The following is a 26,291-nucleotide window of genomic DNA, read 5'->3' as shown; positions in this document are numbered from 1 at the left end:
GCCTGTCGCTGGAGTAGAAATCCACCATACCGGGAACCTCAATTCAAGGTGTCATGCAGCCCGTGTCGAGGGACGAATGGTCGAGAGAGTTTAAAGCATGATCAATTTTGATATAGAGCTGATATAGACAAAAGGAAACAGTGCCCGGAGGGCAATCTCATTACAATCCCGACAGGCACACCGGAAAGATGTAACGTGGTTGATGAGACCCATCAACTAAAACGGAGAAGGCTTTTCTGAACGTGATAATCGGCTTCGCGTCCTCGAAGAGCATTATGCACAAAGGCCTCGGAAGTCGATGTTAGCGGCCAAGCAAGGCTACGACAAGCTCATGAAAACAGTGGCAGCGGCAGAGCCCGTGAAGCTGAAGGTGCCGAAGTCTACTCAGAAAAACGCAATATGAGACGCCCCTTGAGCTAAGTCGGAAAAAGTCAGGTCGACCAGTTGTCAAGCAATACAATGGTGACACTCCTATCATCAGAACCGACAAGTTTAAGCACTCGGAGGTCTTGAAGGCGATAGAAAGCGATGCCAATTTCACGGATCTGGGAGCCGACGTATTCGTACCGGTGAAATGATTCTTGAGCTGGTTAGGACACTGTACGCAAGGGCTCCGTCTAGAAGTATTTGGTGTAGGAAGTCCTTGGCGAAGGACTAGATGCTCCAGTGTAAAAACCTGGAAGCGATCACAGATGCGGAGGAGTTCAACACGGCACTGCGGCAACACAGTGTGAAGTGCTGGTGGCCACTATAGCCATAGGGCTGCGGAAAGGCCCGTTAGGGGTACAGATGGCCTTGATTCAGCTACCAGTAGCGAGTGTCAACGCATCTGTGGTGAAGATAGAGAAGCTCAAGGGGGCTGGTTGGAGTACTCGAGCACTTACAGATGCCGGAGGCTTGTTTCGGGTGTTTAGAACTGTGACATAAGCCCTGGGACTGCAGACAGAAACAAGCTTTGCAGGCGATGTGGATGCAAAGGCCATAAGCTGCTACGCGTCAGGGAAACCTTCAGTGTTTGTTCTGTTCCGGGAAATCTGAGAACAGAAAACACGTCTACAGCAGACAGTTCACTCCTGAATACTACAAGTAACCTGAAGCACTGTGCCGCAGCTCAACAACTGCTTTAGCAGGCAGCTTCTGAGTGAAGTACCGATATAGCAATCATAGCAGATCCATACTGCGTATTTAGTGCGTACCCGCCCGGAAACGGTAATTTGCTTTTGGATGGGTTCAAAAAGGCGGCATAATGGATGACGAGTAAATACCCCGGTCAGGAGTTGATGTTAACATCTAACGAGGGCTTCGTGGCCGTCAGGCTCAACGGGGTCTTCTTCTGTAGTTGTTTTGCGCCTCTTCGGTGATCGATCGAGCAGTCAACGCGGATGCTCAACTGTATGACAGCAGAACTGACAGAGGGAAGACCGGTGGTAATAGCGGGTGACTTCAATGACTGGGTCGTGAGATGGGGAAGCTGTTTCATGAACCAACAGGATTAGATCCTGCTAGGGGCGCTGGCCATGCTTCATGTCGATCTGGCTTATGTCCGTACTTTAAACCGGAACGGGTGGAGTCAGTCAACTTCTGTATTCCAGGCCTATCAAATAGGTTTGCAGCGACCACCTTCTGGTTGGCTACTAACCCTGAAACTCCCCGCGTAGGTAAGTCTCCACGTCCGGACGGAGTTCCAAACCGAGCCTTGAATGTAATCATAGCAGAGACTCCCAAGATGCCTAGACGAGGGACTCCTTTCGGGGCAGGGTTTGGAAGCGACTGAGCCTAGTCCTGTTGCCAAAGGTGGGTGAAACCACTCGATAACCATTTGGCTACTTCAGACGAGGAAATATCCTGGAGTAAGGACATCTAGTTCGCCGGGGTCCTATGGTATCGGCGTCAGTGGCCGAGAATTGAGGCACATCTCGAATTGTGCCAACAATGTAGGAGATCTTCGTAGAAAAGGTTGATGACTTTCAGAGGCCTTCAAAGTGTGGTGTTCTAGGCGGAATGAACTTCCAGGTTAATTCATTCCCAGAGCATCGGTCGAAAATGTGCTGGTGATCAACGGCTTCTACGACATGCGACGCACCCTTGAAGGTAGTGGCGACGATACGCGAAGAGCAACTAGGAACGCAGAAGTTCACAAGTCGCTCTCTAGTTCGATGTGAGCTGCCTAAGATAAATAGACGAAATCGGCCACGTAGACTTTGGTAGAACCATGGTTTCGAACTGCTGACTTCACGTAGAATGGTCCACAGTAGTCAACCCGCTCTCGGAAAACGAACGCATCGATGAAAGTCGCAAGCTGGCTAGGATTGCTAGGTCCGAGAGCTCCTCAGCGAATGTTTCGTACCGTGATTTCGGGTGAAATTGATCAGTGGGGTGAAATTGATCGACGTGAGGGCAATTTTTACTTGTCAAAAATAAAGCTTTGAATTTTAAAACAATTTGTAGAGAATGACCATCATCAGGCTCACTTACCTTACCGGTCAGGCTAAGGCCGGGGTGGCCTCTGCTGTACATAGTAGCCGCCTCCATTCCACTCGGTCCATGGCTGTTTGTCTCCAGTTCCGCGCTCTGCGTAGGGTCCGCAGATCGTCCTCCACTTGGTCGATCCACCTAGCTCGCTGCGCTCCACGTCTTCTTGTACCGGTCGGATGACTCTCGAGAACCATTTTAGTCGGGTTGCTATCCGACATCCTGATGACGTGACCCGCCCACCGTAGCCTCCCGATTTTCGCGGTATGGACGATGGTTGGTTCTCCCAGCAGCTGATGCAGCTCGTGGTTCATTCGCCTTCTCCAAGTCCCGTCTTCCATCTGCACTCCGCCGTAGATGGTACGCAACACCTTCCGTTCGAAAACTCCAAGGGCGCGTTGGTCCTCTGCACGTAGGGTCCATGTTTCGTGCCCATAGAGGACGACCGGTCTAATCAACGTTTTGTAGATGGTTAACTTCGTGTTACGGCGAACTTTATTCGATCGTAGAGTTCTGCGGAGTCCAAAGTAGGCACGATTTCCTGCCACAATGCGCCTCTGAATTTCTCTGCTGGTGTCGTTGTCGTCGGTCACCAGTGAGCCCAAGTACACGAATTCTTCAACCGCCTCGATTTCATCACCGTCGATATGAATTCGGGGTGGCGGGCGCGTTGATTCCTCCCTGGAGCCCTTTGCCATCATGTACTTTGTCTTCGACACATTAATGACAAATCCGATTCGCCTGGCTTCCCTCTTTAGTCGGATGTACGTTTCCGCCATCGTCTCAAATTTACGAGCAATAATATCAATATCATCGGCGAAACCAAGCAGCTGAACGGACTTCGTGAAAATCGTCCCACTCGTGTTTATCCCCGCTCTTCTTATTACACCCTCCAAAGCAATGTTGAACAGCAAGCACAAAAGACCATCACCTTGCCGTAACCCTCTACGAGATTCGAAGGGACTCGAGAGTGTCCCTGATACTCGAACTACGCACATCACTCGATCCATCGTCGCCTTGATCAACCGTATCAGTTTATCCGGGAATCCGTATTCGTGCATAATCTGCCATAGCTGTTCTCGATCGATTGTATCATACGCCGATTTGAAATCGATGAACAAGTGATGTGTGGGCACGTTGTATTCGCGGCATTTCTGCAACACCTGGCGGATGGCGAACATCTGGTCCGTTGTAGCGCGTTCACCCATGAATCCAGCCTGATATTGCCCCACGAACTCTCTTGCAATCGGTGATAGACGGCGGCATAAAATTTGGGAGAGTATCTTCCCAGGTAACCAATAAGCAATTCGAATGGCATTAATTTGGCACTATATGCGCCATTACAGCAGGTCATTTAATGCTAATTTGCCCTATATGCGCCATAAGTGCTACTTAAATGCAGGTTTTGGCCCAATATACGGCTGATTAAATGCTTAAATTTCCTATCCCCCAGATTGTCAAAATAAAAACAAAATATTTCCCCTGCCCATTTTACGGCTTGCCTTTCTCTTCTATTTTTATCCTCACTCTCCTCTCTCGTGTGCAACTTTTGAGGCCTTGGGCACGCTTTGGAATGCTGTTGTTGCTTTTTTTGCTGGTTTCGACGAAATTGGGATTTGATCCCTCGATACTCGGATTGTCGATGGTGCTGAACTATGCTACGATGTAAGCTATAGATGATTAGATAATGTGCGTTGGTTTTTTGATCAATTTAAAGCTTGAATATTACACCGGCAGCTGCTTCGTCAGATATTGGAGCATTGGAAAGTAGCCAAAATTATGGAAAATATTTGCCAAAGCATGTTTCTTTTAGTTGCTACTCTATAAATGACAACAAGCGAATGATAATGGCATCTACAGCTGGGGCACGTAAATTGAAAAGTGGAAATGTGTTGTGGGTTTAGCATCACTCATCTCACGTAGCAGTTTTATGGCACTAATGTAGCAGTTATGCTGCTTGTTGACCAAAACATACCGTGCATCTGAAATGCTACATAACCGCTGTCAGATTTTCAGTAGCATTTCAATGTCTAATATAGGGCAGTTTAGCAGTCAAACTGCTATGATACGGCAGTAAGCAGATCAAATACAGATATAAAACAGAAATACGGCTTATTCAAATGCTTATCGGTTATCTGGGTTGTAGGCAGCGCTCAGCAGTGTGATCGCGCGGTAGTTTCCGCAATCCAACTTGTCGCCCTTTTTGTAGATGGGACACACGATACCTTCCATCCATTCCTCCGGTAATACTTCCTCCTCCCAAATCTTGGTAATGACCCAGTGTAGTGCTCTCACCAGTGCTTCTCCACCGTATTTTAGAAGCTCGCTTGGTAGTTGATCTGCTCCAGCGGCTTTGTTGTTTTTCAACCGGCCAACCTCCTCCTCAATCTCTTGAAGGTCAGGGGCCGGAAGTCTTTCGTCCTGTGCACATACTCCTAGATCTGTTACCACGCCACCTTCGGTACTTGCAACGTCGCCATTGAGGTGCTCATCGTAATGCTGCCGCCACCTCTCGACCACCTCACGCTCGCTCGTGAGAATATTCCCGTGATTATCTCGGCACATGTCGGCTTGTGGCACAAAGCCTCTGCGCGAGCGGTTCGGCTTCTCGTAGAACTTACGTGTGTCCTTAGCGCGGTACAGCTCTTCCATCGCTTCGCGATCTCGTTCTTCCTGCTGGCGCTTCTTCATCCGGAAGACTGAGTTCTGCCTGTTCCGCGCCTGTTTGTAACGTGCCTCATTCGCTCTCGTACGGTATTGCAGCATTCTCGCCCATGCTGCATTCTTCTCGTTTTTCAACTGTTCACATTCGCCGTCGTACCAGTCGTTTCTGTGATTCGGAGTCGCGAAGCCTAGTGCTGTAGCCGAGGTACTACCTATGGCGGATCGGATGTTCCTCCAGCCATCTTCAAGTGTAGCTGCGCCAAGCTGCTCTTCCGTTGGTAGGGCCACTGTTAACTGCTGCGCGTAGTCTTGAGCCACTTCTACGTTACGAAGTTGCTCGATGTTGAGCCGCGGCGTTCGACTTCGACGCGTGGTGATAACTGTCGAAAGTTTTGAGCGCATGCATACAGCGACTAAGTAGTGATCCGAATCTATATTCGCACTGCGGTATGTGCGGACGTTGGTTATATCCGAGAAGAATTTACCGTCGATTAGAACGTGGTCGATTTGGTTTTCTGTTTGGTGGTCGGGTGATCTCCAGGTGGCTTTGTGGATATCTTTGCGGGGAAAGAAGGTGCTTCGGACTACCATACCACGGGAGGCTGCAAAGTTTACGCATCGCTGGCCGTTATCATTCGATACGGCGTGCAGGCTGTTTCGCCCGATTACCGGTCTGTACATTTCCTCCCTTCCTACCTGCGCGTTCATGTCGCCGACAACGATTTTCACGTCACGCGGCGAGCAACCATCGTATGTTTGCTCTAACTGCGCGTAGAACGCTTCTTTCTCGTCATCGGGTCTCCCTTCGTGTGGGCAGTGGACGTTGATGATGCTGTAGTTGAAGAAACGGCCCTTAACTCTCAACATGCACATCCTTGCGTTGATCGGCTGCCACCCGATCACACGTTGTCGCATCTTGCCCAACACTATAAATCCTGTTCCCAATTCATTGGTGGTGCCACAGCTTTGGTAGAAGGTAGCCGCTCGATGCCCGCTTTTCCACACTTTCTGTCCAGTCCAACAAAGTTCCTGCAACGCCACGATGTCGAAGTTGCGGGGATGTAGTTCGTCGTAGATTATCCTTTCACATCCTGCGAAACCTAGTGACTTGCAATTCCATGTTCCAAGTTTCCAATCGTAGTCCTTATTTCGTCGCGTGGGTCTTTGCCGATTGTATCGAGTCGTATTTTCTCCTATGTTATTCGCAATAGGGATTTTTAAGGGTGGCTTATTGGGCCTACGCCAACACTCCTGTCTCGCCGGAGGGCCATCGTGCCAGTTCTGTTTAACGTCCCAACCAACACTGGGACGACCACGCTGATGGGGCTACCACCTTGGATCTATAGCTGGGCGTGGTGCAGCGTTTCTTACTCAGCCGCTGGATGCCAGGACAGACGCTGTTTGAGCCGCACCTCCTTGGTGAACAGACACTCGGATCGTACCTCCTCAATCTAGCTGAAGTCAGAAGGACAACAGTGTCCAGGCTGCGCTACCAGCTAAGCACACAACTCTTAGCTGGCGGTCTTTGTCATCGTTTGACCCGTGGAAGCATGAGGTAGGAACTTGTGAGGACCAGAGCTATATTGCACGCTCTCCTTATCGACTCACCGTTTTGCAGCCCATCATCAGGCTCAATGGTTATTAAATGATGAGTTTACATGTTTTACAGCTAATTAGTCACATATTTCTGTATTAAATTAAATATTTCCCGAAACTGCGTGATTGGCGAATTTCAAAGACTTTTGCAAATTTCTGTTATTGTGGCTGTATTGCACATGGAATAAATATTCGAATGAATGTTTATAGCTGCCAAGTGTTCGCTAAACCAGATTTCGTCATCAAAGTTCTATAAATATTGATATATATATATATATATATATATATATATATATATATATATATATATATATATATATATATATATATATATATATATATATATATATATATATATATATATATATGCAAAAAATTGTACTTTTGCTTAAGTAATATCTGGTTTAGTATGAAAATTGCATACTTTTAGGCGTTTTCTTTAGATTTATTAAACTTTAAACTTAAATAATTAAGAATTCACTTAACTTGTATAAGTTTTACAAAGCTTTTCGCATTCTATGGTGGTTAATTCAGATGGAAAATTTATTTTCAGCACTTACAAAGACATTTTACTGACTGATCAATTTCACCCCGAAACTAAAATTTCTGATTTTTTATTTTAAATGATTTTTATTGCAATAAAATGATTTGCAGTAAAAGTTTCAACCTCGTTGACTGACGAAACCCGTGGTCGTACTTGTTTTAAAGCATTGAGTTTGATCATATCGATAACTATTCAAAAATTAGTAGCGAAAAACTGTGAAAAGTGATCAATTTCACCCGAAATCACGGTACTATGAAAAGCGGTAGCAAAGGTGCTCGGCGTGTTGGAACTCGTCGGTGGTGGAACAGGTAGAAGCTTCGATCGGTTGCTGACGCAGCGATGTCCGATTCGGAAAGGATGGACTAGCGGTCCGGCATCTGCAGAATTCTCGATCGATACACGTGGTGTTCTGGATCTCAGACCCTCGATTAGTGACGAATGCATTCAAGCGGGTTGGAGAAGCACGCAGCCACTGCAGCACGGTACTGGAATCTGACCAGAAATAGGCGGGAGGGGTGATCTTCAAGGATGCTTCTAGCAGAGGAGATGAACTTGAGGGCCGTCCGCTGACTCCAGCTCCATACATAACAACGAAGAAATAGAGCTGAATACTATCGCTGCCGGGAGAAATCAGCAGACGAGAAATTCGAACTTCGAAGATAAGGGATAGCGTAGTGTGGAATAGCTTCCACTCCGGCTGAAGTTTTTCTGGCAACGGAGAATCCCACTCGCAGGAGATATTGCCCTGCTTCAGCGCACACAGGCGCTGCTCCAAGAGCTTTGCCTTCGCGATAACTGGACTTACCAAGCCCAGGGGTTGAAGATTTGAGCGATGTACGACATCACTTTACGCTTGGTTAGAATGGCAGCGGGGAGAGGTAAGTCTACCTTTCGTCGAAGGTTGTCGGCCTTCGGATCCCACAGCCGATTAAGCGTGGAGATTGTCTGCTGATCCTGTACGGCGGAACATCCGGCAGCACTTCCTGAGCGCTCAACGCACATTTCTTCAAGGTGAACCCTGTGAAACCGAGCATAGTGGTGACTTGCTGTCGGAGAGCTACAGCAGATTCCACGTCTGGCACACCAGACAGAAAATATTCGACGTAGAAATCTTCAACGACTATAGTTCAACGGCAGCGGGATAAAATTCCGCTTGATCTTTAGCAATCTGCTGGAGGATACGGTGCGCTTGCAGTATCAGATGGGATCGGATGGACTAGTGCGATGAAGAATTCGGACGAATGATAGATCGTCGGGATGGCACAACACCAGCCTATACATCTTTTTCACATCTGCTACGACAGCGATGATGTGCGTCCGAAACCTCAAGTAGATGAGCGAATAGAGGTCCTGCTGGAAAATCGGTCCAACCAGGAGCATTTCGTGCTGGACGCATTGTGGCTGGAAATCGAGCTTACTTTGGACTCCGCAGAACTCGACGCATTGGCGTATCTAGGATTTTTTCCTAGGGGGTGCCTTGGGGGTGCCAGTTTCAGTGACTTCCTGGTTGTTATGCTTTTTTTTCGTAAACGGAAATACCGAACCTCCCTCAATTTCTTTCATGAAATAATGATATAGGATAGCGAACCACTTGGGCAGCGGCCGGTAGTTTGGGCACTCTTCGCTATAACTCAGTCAATTCCAAACCAATTTACTTGAAATTTAGTACACGGCTAGACATTATACGTATCTCATCGCGTTCCAAAAATTGTGTCAATTGTTTCAGAATTGGCTGAGTTATAGCAGAAAGGACCCCTGCCGAGATATAATATTTAGCCCGTAAATTTAAACGCGCTATATTTTAAAGAACACTTTTTTATCTGAACCGTTGCACAGATTTAACACTTTTCCCGCCATGTAAGGTTTGAAAATGGCAGCTACATTATTGCTCAATTAAAAATAAGAAATAAGCAATAAACTTGATCAAAATCGCCTAACACTTTGTATGGGAGAAGCAATAAAAATTCAGGTTTTTGTTGAATAACTGGAAATTCTATGGACATTTTTCAATAGTTTTTTGTGCAGATGATAAAAAGAAGGAACATACAGGGGATACTCAAAATAACTGGGACAGGTAAAATTTTCACTTTTCAAAAAATGTTCAACACGCTGTAACTTTTCGAAAAGGGCATCAAATCATCTCAAATTTTGACTGTAAGTTCATCAACTAGTTGTGTATCAGTGGTTCAATTTTGGAAAAGATTCTACACGAAGTTATGAAGATTCTAGAAAAAGCAAGAGAAAAAGGTATAATTATTCGATAGCCAACTTTGATCTGTTATATCTCCGGATTCAATGAACCGAATGCAATGAAATTTTTAACATTTATGACTAATACAATGAACTTTGGAAAACAATTGACTTAATTTGAAATTATTAATAAGATAAAAGTTATAGCGATTTCATTTATTCTATGTTTTTATAGTAAATTTATCTATTTTTCATATGCATCCCATTACTTTTTCAATTCAATGCCGGCTATTTAGTCGCTTTCCTTTGAAACATAAATATATCCAAATCAATTAGAGGGTATTTAAATGAACTATAATTACTATCTCGAATTTTGAAACGATGATGAAGTTTTGGATAAATTGGTGTTATATTAGAAAAATAATTTAATCGCTATAATTTTCTTTCGTGTAAAGAATTTTGAGTTTAGTCAAAAGTTTTCAATAGCTCATTATATAAGTCATAAATGATCAAAATTTTATTGCATTCGGTTCATTGAATCTGGAGATATAACAGCTCAAAGTTGGCTATCGAATAATTATACCTTTTTCTAGAAACTTTATAACTTCGTGTAGAATAGCCCGATCTTTTCCAAATTTTGACCACTGATACGAATCTAGTTGATGAACCTTCAGTAAAAATTTGAGAATATTTGATGCCCTTTTCGAAAAGTTATAGCTAGTTGGACATTTTTTGAAAAGTGAAAATTTTGCCTGTCCCAGTTATTTTGAGTATCCCCTGTATCTCTGTTATCAAAGACTTTGATATTTTTAAATATTATTTCTGTGAGATATTGAATGTTGCTAGTTTTTGCCGTTTCAGTACGCGAGACAACCCTTTGTTTAGTGGATTGAAAATAATCAGGTCCGTAAGAATACATTTTCAGAGCAAGTGTAAATCTCTGAAACCATAAAATATTCACAAATTTGCGTGTAACTTGTATTCATCGTGACATCCTCTTTGTTAAAATAGTTTTCAAGAACAATTGAAAGAGTTATGAATACTTGAAATTGGATATTCAAGACACATATTTGCATTTTCGGTTTAAACACAACGTTAATGGCGACAGCGTTTTTGTTTCATTAGTTGAACACTACCACACGTGGACATGAAAATACTTTTACAGAGAAATTGTAAGTACAAAATTTGGACTCGATTATCCTGAGTTCCGTTCTGAAGCTTCACAAACATATTATCAATCCCGGGATTTGGTGCGAGCGAACTTTGATTTTTCTCTTCGGGATTTTGGTGCTTACACCAAATTCCGATTTCAAATGAATTGATAACACAAGTTTACAAAATAAAATGAAAGTCGTGAGCTTCTGTCAACGACCAAAATTTTTGAAGCACAATTTAGTGCTGATTTCGAAACCGACCTTCAAAAAATTTTAAGTAGAACAGTTTTTGAGTTTTAGCTCAATATCGAGTTTTGCAACTTTTCAAAATATGTAATTTACTAAAATTCAAATATCTTGAGTTTTGTTCAACCAATTTTAAATCTTTTTCCATAAATTAAAAGCTGAATACAATACCATTCGATCATCTGAACACAGATTTTGCGTCAGATTGATGAAATTCAAGATATTGGCGAGTTTTAGTGACGATCATCTTAAATTTTAGCAAAATTCCCAAAAAATTTTGAAGAAATGTATTTTTTTTTTCAATAAGAAAAAAACAACTTAAAAATTCTTTCTCGACGTTTATTTGACAGGCGTAGTTACAGTAAAAATTTCAGCTCAATCGGACCATTGATTACGGAGAATGAGATGTTTGAAGTTAACGACTTAGCTTAAAAATAGAACAAAAATCGATTTCAAATCATCAACCTTGTATGGAAAGTCGAAAAAAATTCCGCTCTACTGTAATTTTTTTCTTTCGCGTTTTCGAACTCAGGGCATGATTCTACACCAAAAATGGTCATCAGCTTACCGAGTTCAAAAATGCTGTAAACTAGTGTAATATAACTGTTGAAAGGAATTGTGTATAAAGCTCAAAATTTGACTTGCGTAAAATCAACATTGTAGTAATCAGTCAAAATTTCAGCTTCGTACATTTCGGATAATTGAGTCTGGTTTGTACGTATAATACAAGAAATTTGTGTTTTCAGCAAAACATTCTTTCGGTAATACATCAATGAAATATTCCTGGTAATTTATTTGAAAATTGTTTTGCAATTTATTTCAATTAAGTCTTTCTTTGCAAATCTCCCAGCAATTCTTTTGGATTTGGCAAATATCTTCGGTAATATCTTTGGATCCCCTTCGGCAATTTCTTTAAGAATTTATTTGGTAAAACGTTTGGAACACCCTTCACGCATCCTTTGAAAAATTTCACCGGAAATTTCTTTGGAATTTTTTTCGGTAGTTCCATTAGGAGTTTATTTGGCTTTTTTACTTCATTGAAAAATCCTTTGAAATGTTTTCTCAGGAGTTGCTTCGCCAATTTTTTGGTAGTCTTTCAAGCAATATTTGGTTAATGTCAGCAATTCTATTGATACTTCCTATTTCAATTTCTACAATTACTCTTCAGGAAATTCTTTTGGATTTTTTTTTATTTTGTAATTCTTTCGACAAGCCAAGGGCTGAAAGTTTCTATAATATAGCTAAATCAATCCAACTTTCGACAATGACCCTGGGAACTTCCTCAATTTTTTTTTGGAAATGTCTTCGGCAAGTCATTCTACTTTTTTTGGGATTTTCGTCAATTTTTTGGACTTTCATTATCCATGTTATTCGGTATTCCTTCGTCAATTCCTTTGAAATTTCTTCGGATATTATTTTATAAATCGCTTCTATAATTTTAGAGAAAATTCTTTAGGCAATTTCTTTTAGATTTCTTCAGTAATTATGTAAGAAATTCCTGCAGCAATTCCGATTGGAATAACCTTCGGCAATTCCGATGTAAATTGCATTGAACATTTATTTGGGAATTTCATCAACAATTCATTTGGAAATTTTGAAAATTTCGATTATTTGGGAACTTCTGCAGTAATTGCTTTGGCAATTGATTCGGCAAATTTCTCAAAGATTTCCTTCGAGAATTCATTTGAAAAAAAAAACTTTGGCGGTTCTTTAAAAATTCTGTCTTGGTGATACTATGGCAATTACTTTTGGAAATCTTTCTAAGCTTTATTCAGAAAATCCTTTGATGATTTCGGTAAATTCTTTGAGAATTTCTTCGAAAATTGTTATGTGAATGTTTGTGGAAATTTTATAAAAATTATTTCAGCAATTTATTTTGAGGATGGGTTTGAGCAATTTCTTTAAAAAACCTTAATATTTTCTTCATGAATTCGACTGGCAATTCTTATATGAAGTCTTTTGGCAACTACTTTGAAAGTTCTAGGGTAAATTTATTGGAAAATTATCCGGCAGTTTCCAAGGGAATTTTTCAGGAAGTTTTTCGTGAATTTCATAGGATTTTCTTCGAGCAAGCCCAGTTTAGAATTTCTCAATTTCCAATCCAGCCATTTTCGGAAGCAATAAATATAACTGCAATTGAATCATAAAGAATTACAAAAGTAATCACGATAAAATTGCCTGAGATATTTTCAAAATGACTGAAAAAGAAATTGCTGAAATGATTTCAGAGGAATAGCCATTGAAATTCTAGAAAAAAAATCAAAAGAAAATTCTGATGAAATTCCAATAAAACTACTGTAGAAATTTTCAAGAAAAAAACAACTTTGCCGAATGAACCCTGAAAGAAATGGCCATACTGCGGTCTAGCGAATACGGTGTCGTGAGTTCAAAGCCCACCAGAACGTGATTTTTTTTCAATCCATCTCTCAATTTGTCAATTAGCAGCATTCTGTGCCTTCTAATTAGTTACAAGTTTTTCTCGTACATTTCTATAGAATGTTACTAGGGATTTCTCTAGTAATATCTCCTACAATTTCTACTCCCTACTATTCCCGAAACTCGTTTAATGATTCCTCTGGAGATTTATCTTGGGATTCCTTCATCTGGAATTCCTTGAAGAAGGCCAATAGGAGTTCCGGAAGTAATACCATGATTTATTTCTAGAGTAATCCATGAATAAAAACTCTAGAGGAATTCCTGGATGAGTCTTTAGAATAATCCCTGGAAGAATCAATAGCATTTCTGGAATAGGAAAACTGCCTACAAGAACCCCAGTAAGAATGACAAAAGAAATCCTTAGAGGGATTCCTGCAGGTATCATAGTAAAAGTTTCAGGAGGAGACCTAGGAGGCATTGCTGAAACAATGATAAATATTTGGAGAAATCCCAGGAATAAAATCCTTCAGGATTTCCATGAGGATACACCGAAGGCAAGGCTCACAAGAAGATTGCCCTGGATTATTATCCCAGCAAGTTTTTGAAGGAATCCCTAGGAGAAATTCTTAGAGGAATCCCTAGAAGAATTCCGGGAGGTATTACAGTAAGAATTTTTGGAGGAGTCCTAGGAGGAATTTCTGGAAGAATCACAGCAGGAATAGCTTGAGAAATCCAGCTGAAAATCCTGGAGGAATCCCATGAGAAATTTATGGAAGAATCCTTGGATAAAATATCTGGTATAAAAATTCCTGGAAGAGTCACCGGAGAGATTCTGAAGAAATCACAGCAAAAATATCAGGAGGTATTGTTAAAAGGATTCTGGGATGTATCATTGTAGAAATCTCAGCAGAAATCCTAGAAAGAATTTTTGGAGGAATCTATACAGGAAATCCCATCAGGAATGCATGGGGGATTAAAAAAATCCCTGGGATACCTAGAGAAGTTTCTGCAAGAACCGGTAGAGGTATTCTGGGAAAAGGCCCTGAAGGTATCGCAGGAAGAATTTCTGAAGGAATCTTAGGAAGATTTCCCGGAAGATAAATTTGTATAGGAATCACTAGAAGGTTTTCCGGACGTATCATAGTACGAATTTCTGGAAGAACCGCAGGATAAGGTGTTTGAGGTATTTTTGGAGGAAGGCCAAAAGGAGTTTCTGCAGAAATTCCATGAGGAATTTCTGGAGGAATCTTTGGATAAAATCTCTGAAGGAATTCCTGAATGAGTCCTTGTAGAAATCCGTAGTAGAACAATCAAAGGAATTTCTGCAAAAAAAATCCAGAAAGTTTGCCTGAAAAGAACCCACAAATGCCAGGAGAAAGCTCTAGAAGAATCCGTAGCATAATTTCTGAAGTACCACAGTTTGAATTCCACGAGGAAGAATAACTGGAATAACCGCAGGAATTGCTTGAGGAATCCCAGCTGGAACATCTGGAGGAATTCCTAGAACTCCGGGAGGTATCATAGAAGTAATTTTTAGAGAAATCCTAGAATCAGGAATGCCGGGGGTATCCTTAGAGAAGTTCTTCTAACAAATGCCTGGAAGAATACCCACAGTTCTCCTTGGAAGAATTGATAGAAGTATACTGGAGGAATTCCTGATGGAATCACAGGAGGCATTTCTGGAATCCCTGGAAATCTCAGGAAGATTTCCATTGCCGCAAGTAAGTACGCCAGGAGAAATCTCTAGAAGTATTTCTGAAGAAGACGTAATAAGAATTGCTTGAAGAATTCCAGTTGGAATTCATGGAAGTTTTTGGAGAAATCTCCTGTGGAATTTCTGGAAGAACCTCTGGAGGAAGTCCTGAATAATTCCTTCAAGAAATCTCTGGAAGAATAACCGAAAGGGTTTTTAGAAAAATCCCTGGGAGATTTTCCGGAAGAACTTCCCTAATAGAATACCTGAAGGTACCACAGTAAGAATTTTTTGAGAAGTTCTAAGAGAAATTGCTGGAAGAATCGCAGCAGGAATCCTTGCTTGAGTAATCCTAGCCACAATTCCCGGAGGAAGGCCCATATAAGCTCCTGGAGGAATTCCATGAGAATCCTAAGGGAGTTCATTGAAAAAATATCGGGAGGAATCCATAAAGAAAGCCTAGAGAAATCGCTGCATTATCTATTCATACAGGTATTACTGGAGGAATCCATGGAGAAGTATGTTGATTGTTTTTACGAAAAAACGTACAACAGGTATATAAGTAATTCCGGGTGTGATTAGGTTTTGTTCAAATGTGCTATTAAACAATATTAGAATTATTGTGTTAAGTTTTAAATTTTGGTTGACTGTCAAGGAAAAATTTTAGGGGGTGCCAAATTTGTTCTAGGGGGTGCCAGGCACCCCTGGAACCCCCCCTAGCTACGCCAATGACTCGACGATCGAACAAGGTTCGCCATCACACGATTATAACTATCTACAAAACGCTGATTAGATCGGTAGTCCTCTATAGGCACGAAACATGGATTCTACGTGCAGAAGATCAACGCGCCCTTGGAGTTTTCGAACGGAAGTTGTTGCGTACCAACTATGGCGGACTGAAGATGCTAGACGGGACTTGGAGAATGCGAATGAACCACGAACTGCAACAGCTGCTGAGAGAACCAACCAGTGTCCACACCGCGAAAACCGGGTGGCTACGGTGGGCGGGTCACGTCATCAGGATGTCGGATAGCAACCTCACTAAAATGGTTCTCGAGAGTCATCAGACTGGTACAAGAAGACGCGCATCGAGCTAGGTGGGTCGATCAAGTGGAGGACGATTGGCCCGCAAATCGCAAAGTGCGGAACTGGAGACGCACAGCCATGGTCCGAGTCGAATGAAGATGACTCCTACGTACAGCAGAGGACATTCAGGCCTTAGTCTGACTGGCTTAGGTGAGGTAAGTAAGGTTCTCACGACACGTACGACAGCACTTCTTGGATTGATGACCGAAGCTGAGGTAGCTCCAACACTACCACTTCTGCGCCTCCAGCTCACGACGCTGGTTGATACTTTTCCCAGGGAACACCGAACAGGTTCGCAAGGAATGCCTGTTCGAACATGAAAGTGGTCAGTACACGGGGAGGGGATTCTGTTGTGGCGTTAGCTAACACTCTCTGCTTCAAACTCTTCTGTTGATTGTCGCTGGCTACCTTCGACGAGGCAGAGTCCTTCTATTGCAATATTGAATTAAACCTGAATAAACCTGGGCCCATAACCGTACCGATGTGTGAGCCATAAGGAAGGATGGGTCTGAATTAGTTGAGCTGTAAGTGCTGTAAGTGGGACGAATGTTCCAGTGGAATTAAAACGCAGTATTTAATTAGTAAAAACGAAATAAAGAAGACTATATTAATTAGTTGAAATAAAGAAGACTATATTAATTAGTTGAGCTGTAAGAGCTGTAAGTGGGACGAATGTTCCAGTGGAATTAAAACGCAGTATTTAATTAGTAAAAACGAAATAAAGAAGACTATATTGAACGAAACGATGTTTACACAGCGAGAGCACTTTTGGTTTTGATAAAATGGCGCCTCTTGCGTTACGCCTTGCTGCTGCTGCTGCTGCTGCTGTGGGGTTGCCACCGCTGATGCGCGTGTAGGGGTGTGCACGCAAATCGTACACTTGATAGGGGTGGCACGAAAGTTGTCTCTCCAATACTCCTCCTCAACCTTTGTTGCCACCACTTGCCGACAACCCCATCATCTCCGAAAACTTCCTCTGCTTGATCGTACCAAGGGGCTTCGTCAGAATATCCGCTACCATATCTTCCGTAGAGCAATACTCCAGCTTGATCATCCCGTCATAGCACAACTCCCGCACGTAGTTCTCCCGCGTCTCGATATGCTTCGAGCGCCGGGTGGTTCGCTCCGAGCTTGCAAATGCGATGCAACTCTGGTTGTCCTCCATCACTTTCACAGGCCCGTCGTATGGTTCACCCAAATCCTTGAGTAGCTTCAGAAGCCATACCAACTCCTGACTTGCTTCACTTAGTGCCACGTACTCCGACTCCATGGAAGACAGAGTGACACTCGACTGCTTCCGGCTGCACCAAGAAACTGCACCGCCAGCGTACCGGTAGACAAAACCAGTGGTCGACTTCCTGGAACGAATATCGCCCGCCCAATCCGCATCAGAAAATCCGTCCAGGTCGCCACCAGAATTGCTGTACTGCAAACGCCAATCCCTTGTCGCCTTCAGATAGCGAACGACTCGCTTCGCTGCTACCCAGTCCGCCTCGGTTGGTGCACTTACCTTGCGTCCGAGTATCGACGCACTCACGGCCACATCCGGTCGAGCACAGACCGCTATGTATAGCAATGCACCAACGAGACTGCGATATTGCTTCCCATCACTCAATGCACTACTTTTGTCCTCTTCTTTTACATATCCGGTGTCCGTCGGAGTTTTCGTACCTTTGGCGTCACGAAGTCCGAACTTGTCCACAACACGATCAATGTACCCCCTTAACGACACACTGTACCCGTTTGCTTCTTTTTCAACTTCCATGCCAAGAAAATAACTTAAATCACCGAGATCCGTCATGTCAAAGTACTTTTTTAGTTGTTTGTACACCACTTCAATTTCCGAATCGTCCTCGCAACCGACGAGAATATCGTCCACATAAACCAGCAGATACACCATCTTCCCATTCACTTTCTTCGTGTACAAACAGGTATCCGCTGTGCTCTGCTCGAAGCCCATGCTTTTCAGGACTGCATCCAGCCGCTTGTTCCAGCACCTTGCGGACTGCTTCAGCCCGTAAATGCTCCTCCTCAAACGGCACACCTTGTTCTCCTTGCCTTTGACCACGTGACCGGGTGGCTGCACCATATACAACTCCTCATCAAGTTGGCCGTGCAAGTAGGCGGTTTTCACATCAAAATGTTTGAGTGTCATTCGCCTTTTACTCGCCAACGCCAACAGAAGCCGAAAAGTTGAGTGAGTTGTCACCGGAGCAAACACCTCGTCGTAGTCTTCGCCGAACTTTTGCAAGAAACCCTGCGCTACCAGACGAGCTTTGTGCTTCACCACCTGGCCAGCTGCATTCCGCTTCAGCTTGAAAACCCAGCGGCAACCGACAGGCTTCCGACCTGCAGGTAGGTCGACCAGATCCCAAGTCCCGTTGTCTGAATGAGACTTCAGCTCATCCCGCATTGCCGATTGCCACTGCAGCTTCTGATCACAGGCCAGCGCTTCCTTCAGACTCTTCGGTTCCACTTCATCCCCCGCCGCAGTTTCAGCCACGAAGATTTCTTCTATCAGCCTGCTCGGAGGAATTCCTTTCGTTGACCGCTGCGAACGCCGAGCGATCTCATCCACCGAAAACCCATGAAAGGATTCGTCCTCAGAAGCACTTCCATAAGTATCCGAATCGATATCCGATCCCACACTGTTCACGTCCGAAAATTCACCGTTTTCTTCTTCCAGGTCCGGCTCACGTGGAGGCGACGACAAAGGCACTTCAATCACTCCTCCCGACGCTACAGGTTCCGCACGGACGGCTTCCTTAACACCACACAGCTCAAGAAATTTCGCATCCCTACTGATGGTGATGTACCCCGTCTGCACATCCAGGAAGCGATATGCCTTTCGACCCTCTTCATACCCAACGAACACTAGTTTCACGGATTTCACATCAAGTGCCCTTCGCTTTTCTTTCGGAACATGCACGTATGCCTCACTACCGAAGATCTTCAGATGGCTGTACGATGGCTTCTTCCTGTTCCACAACTCGTACGGCGTACCCACGATTGATGACGACGGGCAGCGATTCTGCAAATAGTTTGCTGTGTTGATCGCCTCGCCCCAGAACTTCTTCTCCAAGCTCGATTCAGCCAACATACAACGCATCATCTCCTTGAGGTGGCGGTTCTTCCGTTCAGCCACACCGTTTTGTTGCGGCGAATACGGGGCCGACATCTGATGCACGATGCCATTATCCGCGAAAAACTTCTTCAACGCACTACCGGAGTACTCGCCGCCCCCATACGACCGGATACACTTGGGGAAACGACCGAATTGATTCTTCATCATATTGCAGTACTCACGAATCTTCACTTCCGCGTCGGACTTGTGCTGCAGCAAGTACACTACTGAATAGCGACTGTAATCGTCCACCAGCACCATGTAGTAACGATTTCCCCGCGACGTTGCCACTTCCATCGGCCCGCCCAAGTCACTGTGCACAAGTTCACCAACCTCACTAGCTCGGCTCTTCGACGCCTTCGGGAAGGAGTCCCGGCTCATCTTCCCCTCGCAACAGGGCCCACACACCGATGTAACGCTACACTGCGTAATGTCCAGACCGTGACCAAGTTTCTCACGCACTATTCTCGTTACAGCCTTCGGATCGCGGTGCCCCAGACGACGATGCCACAAGTGTTCACACTTTTCACTGTGCTTAGTTTCGGATAGAAGGGCCTTGTCCGGAAATCGCTTCAAATGATATAGGCCACCGTTCCGTTGACCGACCAGAACAACTTTCTTTCCCTTCAACACTTTGCACCCGGACTTTTCGAACGACACAGTGAGTCCAAGGTCTGCGATCTTGCCCACGGAAAGCAAATTGCCAGCGAGCGACGGCACATGGAAAACATTTCCCAGCTTCACTTTCACTCGCGCACCTTCACCGTTCACACACGAAATCTGTCCGGAACCAGAACCAGTCGATTTGATGGTCTTCCCATCAGCCAAGCAAATCACCGATTCGTTGGACTCGTCGATCTTCTCCAGGAAGGACGCGTCGTTCGTCATGTGGGAGGTGGCACCGGAATCAAGATACCAGTCGCCTGTTTCACCAACACTCCCAGCAGCCAGACACATCTCGAACTCCTTCTTACGCTCGGCAGCCACTGACACTTTCTCCTTTTGCTGATCCTGGAGGAACTTCCGGCAATCCTTTCGGAAGTGGCCCTCCTTCTTGCAATAGTGGCAGACTTTCGCCACCTTCTGCTTCGCACTAAACGGCTTCTTCTTAGCCGGCTCCGTCACAAACACTTTCTCACTCTCGGGATTCTTCTCCAGGCGACGACGACCTTCGTCCAGCAACTTACCCTTGACGAAATCGACCGTGAGATCGTCGTCCGGCCGGCTCTCAAGGGCAGTGATCAGCCCATCGTACGACGCAGGAAGACTGGAAAGCATCAAAGCCACAAACCAATGATCTTTCAGATCTTCCCCCAGCGCCGTGAGTCGAAGTCGCAGCTCCGCCATCGTCTTCAGGTGTTCCGACATATTTCCTCCTTCCGGCATCCGGGTGGACACCAACTGCCGCACGACGTGAATCTTGCTGGAGAGAGATGCTCGCTCGTGATAGCTTTTCAGAGCATCCCACATCTCCTTCGCCGTCGTCTTCTGCATCACGTGAATCAGCTGAGTGTCCTCCAGCGCCAACCCCACCAATGCCTGCGCCTTCTCATCGTTCGAGATCCAGGCCGCATCAGCATTTGCAGGTTTCGGATCGGTCACCACACTTAGCACTTTCTCCCGCGTCAACAGAAGCCGCATCTTGAACTTCCAGATGGCATAATTCTGGTCGTTCAGCTTCTCAATCGTGACCTTCGTGTCGGCCATTTTGTCTCTGGCACTACGCACTTTACTGTCCCTCGATTGAAAAACAAAATTCACGATTCGCGATGAACTACCGAAATTAAACTACCGCACTTTCACGCAACTGGGCCCATAACCTATTGGGACGAATGTTCCAGTGGAATTAAAACGCAGTATTTAATTAGTAAAAACGAAATAAAGAAGACTATATTGAACGAAACGATGTTTACACAGCGAGAGCACTTTTGGTTTTGATAAAATGGCGCCTCTTGCGTTACGCCTTGCTGCTGCTGCTGCTGTGGGGTTGCCACCGCTGATGCGCGTGTAGGGGTGTGCACGCAAATCGTACACTTGATAGGGGTGGCACGAAAGTTGTCTCTCCAATAAAATGCAACTTCTAGAAAGTGTTAAAGTAAAAAGAATACCGGTATATCAGGTACATCAATGCTACGGTGCAATGATAATAAATATCGGTCTTCGATGTAGCCATCAAATCTTAGATCTTGAAAGGGTAATGTGTACACTATTTTCCTTATGTCCTTTCCAAATCATATCATAATATAAGGTATTTCAAGGTCATCTTATTAAACAGTGACACAACCAATTTCAAATATTTGAAAGCATCATTTGTAGGGTCTGTGTCATTTGGCATAAAGTCATTTGGCATAAGGTCATTTGGCATAAGATCACTTGGCATAACGGTCATTTGGCATAATGGACACTTGGCATAATAAAGAAGGGTGCATTTCGATTATGCCAAATGATCATTATGCCAAACGACTTTATGCCAAATGTCCCGCTCCCCCATTAGTAAATGGAATTTCGGTATATTTTAGCGAGACAGTTCTTCCTTGGCAGTATCTTAGTTCGAATGCCGATTCATTTCTTCGCAAATTAATCACAGTTTACAGCTAAAAACCATGCTATTTACTTTCGGTTTAATTATTCTTAGTGAGATTAGGTTTTTGGACGGAAAAGTATACTTTTTTTCAACTAGATAAAAACGATTATGATAAATGCTAAAATTTTACTAGTACAATGCAATAAATACTCGGCTGGATATGATTCTTGATTTGTTAAAACAACTGTAGATGTAAAAATATTTCCTTTTGGTGCACTAGATCTTCGGACGGATCCGTTTTACAGAGTTTGTTTGCACGAACTTCCTGAAGAGGTGATTATACTCTTTGTAGTTTGTATCAATAAAACATTTTAACATTATAAAAAACCATTCAACTTAACTATTAATCTTACCGGACAAAATAAAACAGAACAGAAAAGCATTGCTAACAACTAACGAAAAAACGTTTCATACCGCTCTAAACGAAGTCCGTTCCTTTGGAACCGTTTCAAATGTGTTTCTCGAGACGGTTTGACATCTAAAATAAAACTGCATTGCAATTGCAAACAGATGTCGTGCTACGAGCGCCACCGCCGCCTACTGGGTGACACTGTGCGCAACATATTTGCATATATTTCCACCCACTAAATTGCACTAAATTGCCGCGGCGGCGGTTGTGGCGGATCGTTAAATTTTGTAACGTAAATCGATTAAAGCATGCGCCCTTTGCCACCCGACAAAGGAAAGGATGCTTCCCGTTTTTCATAGGTTGCTGAGATGTGGGGGGTTTGTACATTTCGTTTTTTATGGTTGTAAGACGATACTTAAATTTAGTAAGACGTGTTCGTCCTCCAGACGGAAAACGCTGCGGTGTCTCGTAAATTAGCTTCCGAATGAAGTGTGCTTCTGTTACGAGCTAGTAGTGAATGGGTGCTAGGCAAGTTAACTGCTAAATTTGTAAGCTTTCGACAACAAAGTTGCACCCTCTAGACACCTAGAGTTTTGATTTATGTCTGTGTGATGTGTTTGTATATGAATATTTAAATGTAGAAAAGCTACAATCGTATCCGCAATATACGGAACGGACTGACCTTGAAGTATCTCGCTATTGATGATCGGGGGCGAAACCAGTGGCATCGCTCATCAATGAAATCTATTCTTCTAGATAGATTGAAACCGTTTCTATCCTACAGTTGGATTGCGTTTACCCGAGATTAGAATCTAGTCTAGATCGACAGCAAATGCGCTAGCTACGCGTTTCTACGGAAACGCACCGCGCCTACTTATGCTACACTTCGGTGTCGTGTGTTTGTATGCGAACCTTCTTGACGCTACCGTTGCGGGAAAGTCGCGGAGATTGATTGGACCCGGAAAATCCGGGATTCTGGATGCCGAGCGCTTCGGCACTTCCGGGCGGCCGCGGTTTCTTCAAACTGGACCGCAACGGGGTCCGAGTGGTGCTCACTGTCGAAGCCGACACCGACGTCACGGTGGTGTTCATCGATTGGACACTTCCGCTGACGGTGCCGCTGCTTCCGGTGTACGGTCGACCGGATGAATCCGTTACGGAGATTCCTGAAGAAAGACAGAGTATATTAGAATTCATTTTGAATCGTCGCACTTCACATTTTGAACTCACCGACACGACTGCCTCTCCCCCGTGGCGTGTCCCGGTAGCCCGGATTGACCACGGTCGTCGGGGTGGACCGTCCACTGTGACCGGATCCGATCGGCAGCATCGTTGGATCACCGCTGGGCTTACGCGCCAGCATCAGATCGTAAACGGCCAACATGGCAAGACAAATGGCAAGTACGACCACCGTCAGCTGGACGTAGAACGGGGCCCCTCGGGTCACCCTGAACTGACCTCGGTTGTTGTCCGACGACACTCCGAATATGATGACCGCAATCAGGGCCAGCGCTGCTCCCATCACCGCCAGCAGCAGTTTTAGAACGACTAGAGTAGTGTACCGCAGAACGACCTTCTCGCGGGAGGAAATCATCGCGATCTGCAGTATGCACAGGATACAATAGAACCCGAAGGCAATGCAGCCGAACGTCGCCAGCAGACCGGCCACGAAGATGGCATCTGTTGGAAGGCCAGTTTTGATTAGTTCACACTTCACCACAAAGCTCCCAAAAACTCTCACCTGAAGGCCGGAAGTAGGACACCTCGGGTCCGCATTTTTCGCGATACCTAAAGGACAGCTGCCGACAGAGGCGCCACGGTCCGAAGTAGCCCTGGTCCTCGTAACCGTCGGTGTTTCGGAAGTGGCCCCACGCGGGCAGCCCGACGGCGGTGGCACTCAGCGCGAAGCACGCAAACCCCAGACAGGTCACGATGGCAGCGTAGATACTGGGCGCAATGGCTGCCATCGCTGCCCGTCAGCATTATTGACCGGGGGTGGTTGGGGAGGTTCCCGTTGTTCTGCAGCCTTCCGTGGTTGACGAAGTAGGTCAGTGCGGAATGATGACGACGATGATGATGATGATGAAAGGATGGTTACTCGTCCTTATGTGGCGTAGGGCGTCGCTTGATTACTAGATATGTGAATGGATAGAGATAGAGGGAGAATAGCTGTTAATAAAGGTCGTCATAGCCAGGTGGAAGCTTGAACAATGAGCCGAAAGGTAATCGATAAGCATTTGTTGAAAGGTTTTTACTAGAATGTAATGGATTTCCAATAATTAACTATTAATTCGCAATTATGCCCAGTAAATTGCCTATCATGAGATTATATCATCAGGTGTAGAATTCGATTTCATGTGATAATTGACTTTCTGTGTTACTCGAAGGACTAATAAAGAAATATATATATATATATATAACACAGTTGAAATCTATATTGCGTAGTTCCAAATTTTACTAACACTTATGATGGAATAATCATTTAATTAAAGAGTTTTGGTGAAATAATCAGTGTCCCGTCTACTTTACTATAATAGGATAACGCCATCTCCGAAACGATCCAGGACTTCATCAACAAGTGTGAGCCCTGTAGACGCAATGAAGATCTTGAACGAAAATACTTGTTCGATCCAGAACCGAGTCCAGAACAAGCATTACGGCTTCTTTAATACGGCATCGCCCGAGCTTTTCGTCTTCATACCAGATTTACGGATCTTAAGGCTGCACCGATGCGACAAGTGCCACCTGCTGCCGACCTTCCAGCTAAAACTCATTGGAGTCATCGGTGTTGAGGTAAGCACAACCACGGGCCCAATCACCATCATCTGAGTCCAAAAAAGTCAAACTAATCGACTCTGAAACAAGTTCACTCGGCGGCGAGGGAAGTTTATCCTGGCTGGAGACGTGAATGAAAGACAAGAAGCGTGGAGAAGCAGTCGCCGGAGCCAAAACGGAAGATCTCTCCAAGATGATCTGGAGGAGGTCCGGTTTAGCCACTCCATTTTCGACGTGTTCCTCAAGAACGTGACTACGAACATCTTCCATGCGATCGTCCAGATCTGAGTTTGTACCACTTTCTGGAATCGACCAAACTTTGCTCCCTTAAGTCGGCTAGGGGTAGTTCCAGCGATGTGTCGATGATAACGTCGGCTATGAGGAGTGTCCCAACACGCCTGAAGACATCAACCGGTATAGCAGTACAACATCGATGCGGCCATCTCCTTGGCCCGCGAGCAGCATGTTACGAAGTGCCGTCCGGTGATTAACACCATTGCCATTAATGCCAGCATGCTTCCAATCTTCATCTGATCCCCAATAACTTTTCGGGGGACTTGGAGATTACAGCTGATAAACTGACGATCTACATTGCAGCATATAAAAGACCCAGGTTTCGACAACATCCTCAACTTGGCAAGGGCTGAAAGTCTCTTTAATAAAGACACATCAATCAATCAATCCTGAACTTGGAACTCAAGAACTTCAGTCCCCAGTTCTACCAACATCTGGTACTTATTTTAATCAGTGTCTTAGAGTTCTCGAGCTACATACGGCTGCTCATACCATCCAATCAATGTAACAGACACATTCTACCGTGACGTTACAACGTTTTGACGCCTTTTTGGGCAGATTTTTCACTATAACTCGTAAATTCGATCGAAAACCCTCAAATATTTTTGCATATTCGGATTCCTTGTTAAATTTCCAATAAGTATGATCTGTAGAACAGTTAGTTTTGATTGGAAAAGTATGCGTAAAACAACATTGTAACGTCACGCTACTAATTCTCATTTTTAACATACTTTTTCAATCAAAACTAACTGTTCAACAGATCATACTTATTGGAAATTGTACAAGGAATTCGAATATGTGAAACTATTTGAGGGTTTATGGTCAAATTTACGAGTTATAGTGAAAAATTTGCCCAAAAAGGCGTCAAAACGTTGTAACGTCACGGTAGAATGTGTCAACAACATCTTACTCAAGGAACAGTTTGGCTTTCGGCGCGGTTGATCTACCGTGCACTAACTGGCCCGAGTAACCAGCATCCTTAGGCGGGACAAGTCCGTATCAAAAACATTTGCGATGATCTTGCTCGAAATCGGAAAAGCTTTTGACTACATCTGGCATGATGGCCTGATGTACAAGCTGAAGCGATACAAACTTCCCAGCTCATCAACTCCTCCACAACTGCGAGCGAGTGGGCAGCAGTCAA

At 44.3% G+C, this 26,291-nt stretch overlaps 1 protein-coding gene across 2 annotated transcripts in view; it reads right to left on the bottom strand.

Moving 5' to 3' along the window:
- Window positions 1-21,690: 21,690 nt before the first annotated feature.
- The window catches only part of LOC109428442 (uncharacterized), a 49,243-nt gene continuing 44,642 nt past the window's right edge, over window positions 21,691-26,291 (bottom strand). For both annotated transcript variants that reach the window (XM_019704207.3, XM_062844290.1), the window contains exons 2-4: window positions 23,820-24,210; window positions 23,309-23,758; window positions 21,691-23,244 (exon numbers count right to left, since the gene is read on the bottom strand). In XM_019704207.3, the coding sequence (XP_019559752.3) occupies window positions 22,958-23,244; window positions 23,309-23,758; window positions 23,820-24,045 (963 nt within the window). In that variant the 5' untranslated portion in view covers window positions 24,046-24,210 and the 3' untranslated portion in view covers window positions 21,691-22,957. The remainder of the gene's footprint in view (window positions 23,245-23,308; window positions 23,759-23,819; window positions 24,211-26,291) is intronic.

Source organism: Aedes albopictus, chromosome 1, assembly GCF_035046485.1.
Source record: "Aedes albopictus strain Foshan chromosome 1, AalbF5, whole genome shotgun sequence".
In the NCBI taxonomy this organism is placed as follows: Eukaryota; Metazoa; Arthropoda; class Insecta; order Diptera; family Culicidae; genus Aedes; species Aedes albopictus.
The sequence above is the reverse complement of the archived record's forward strand: the minus strand, read 5'-3'. Positions and strand labels throughout refer to the sequence as shown.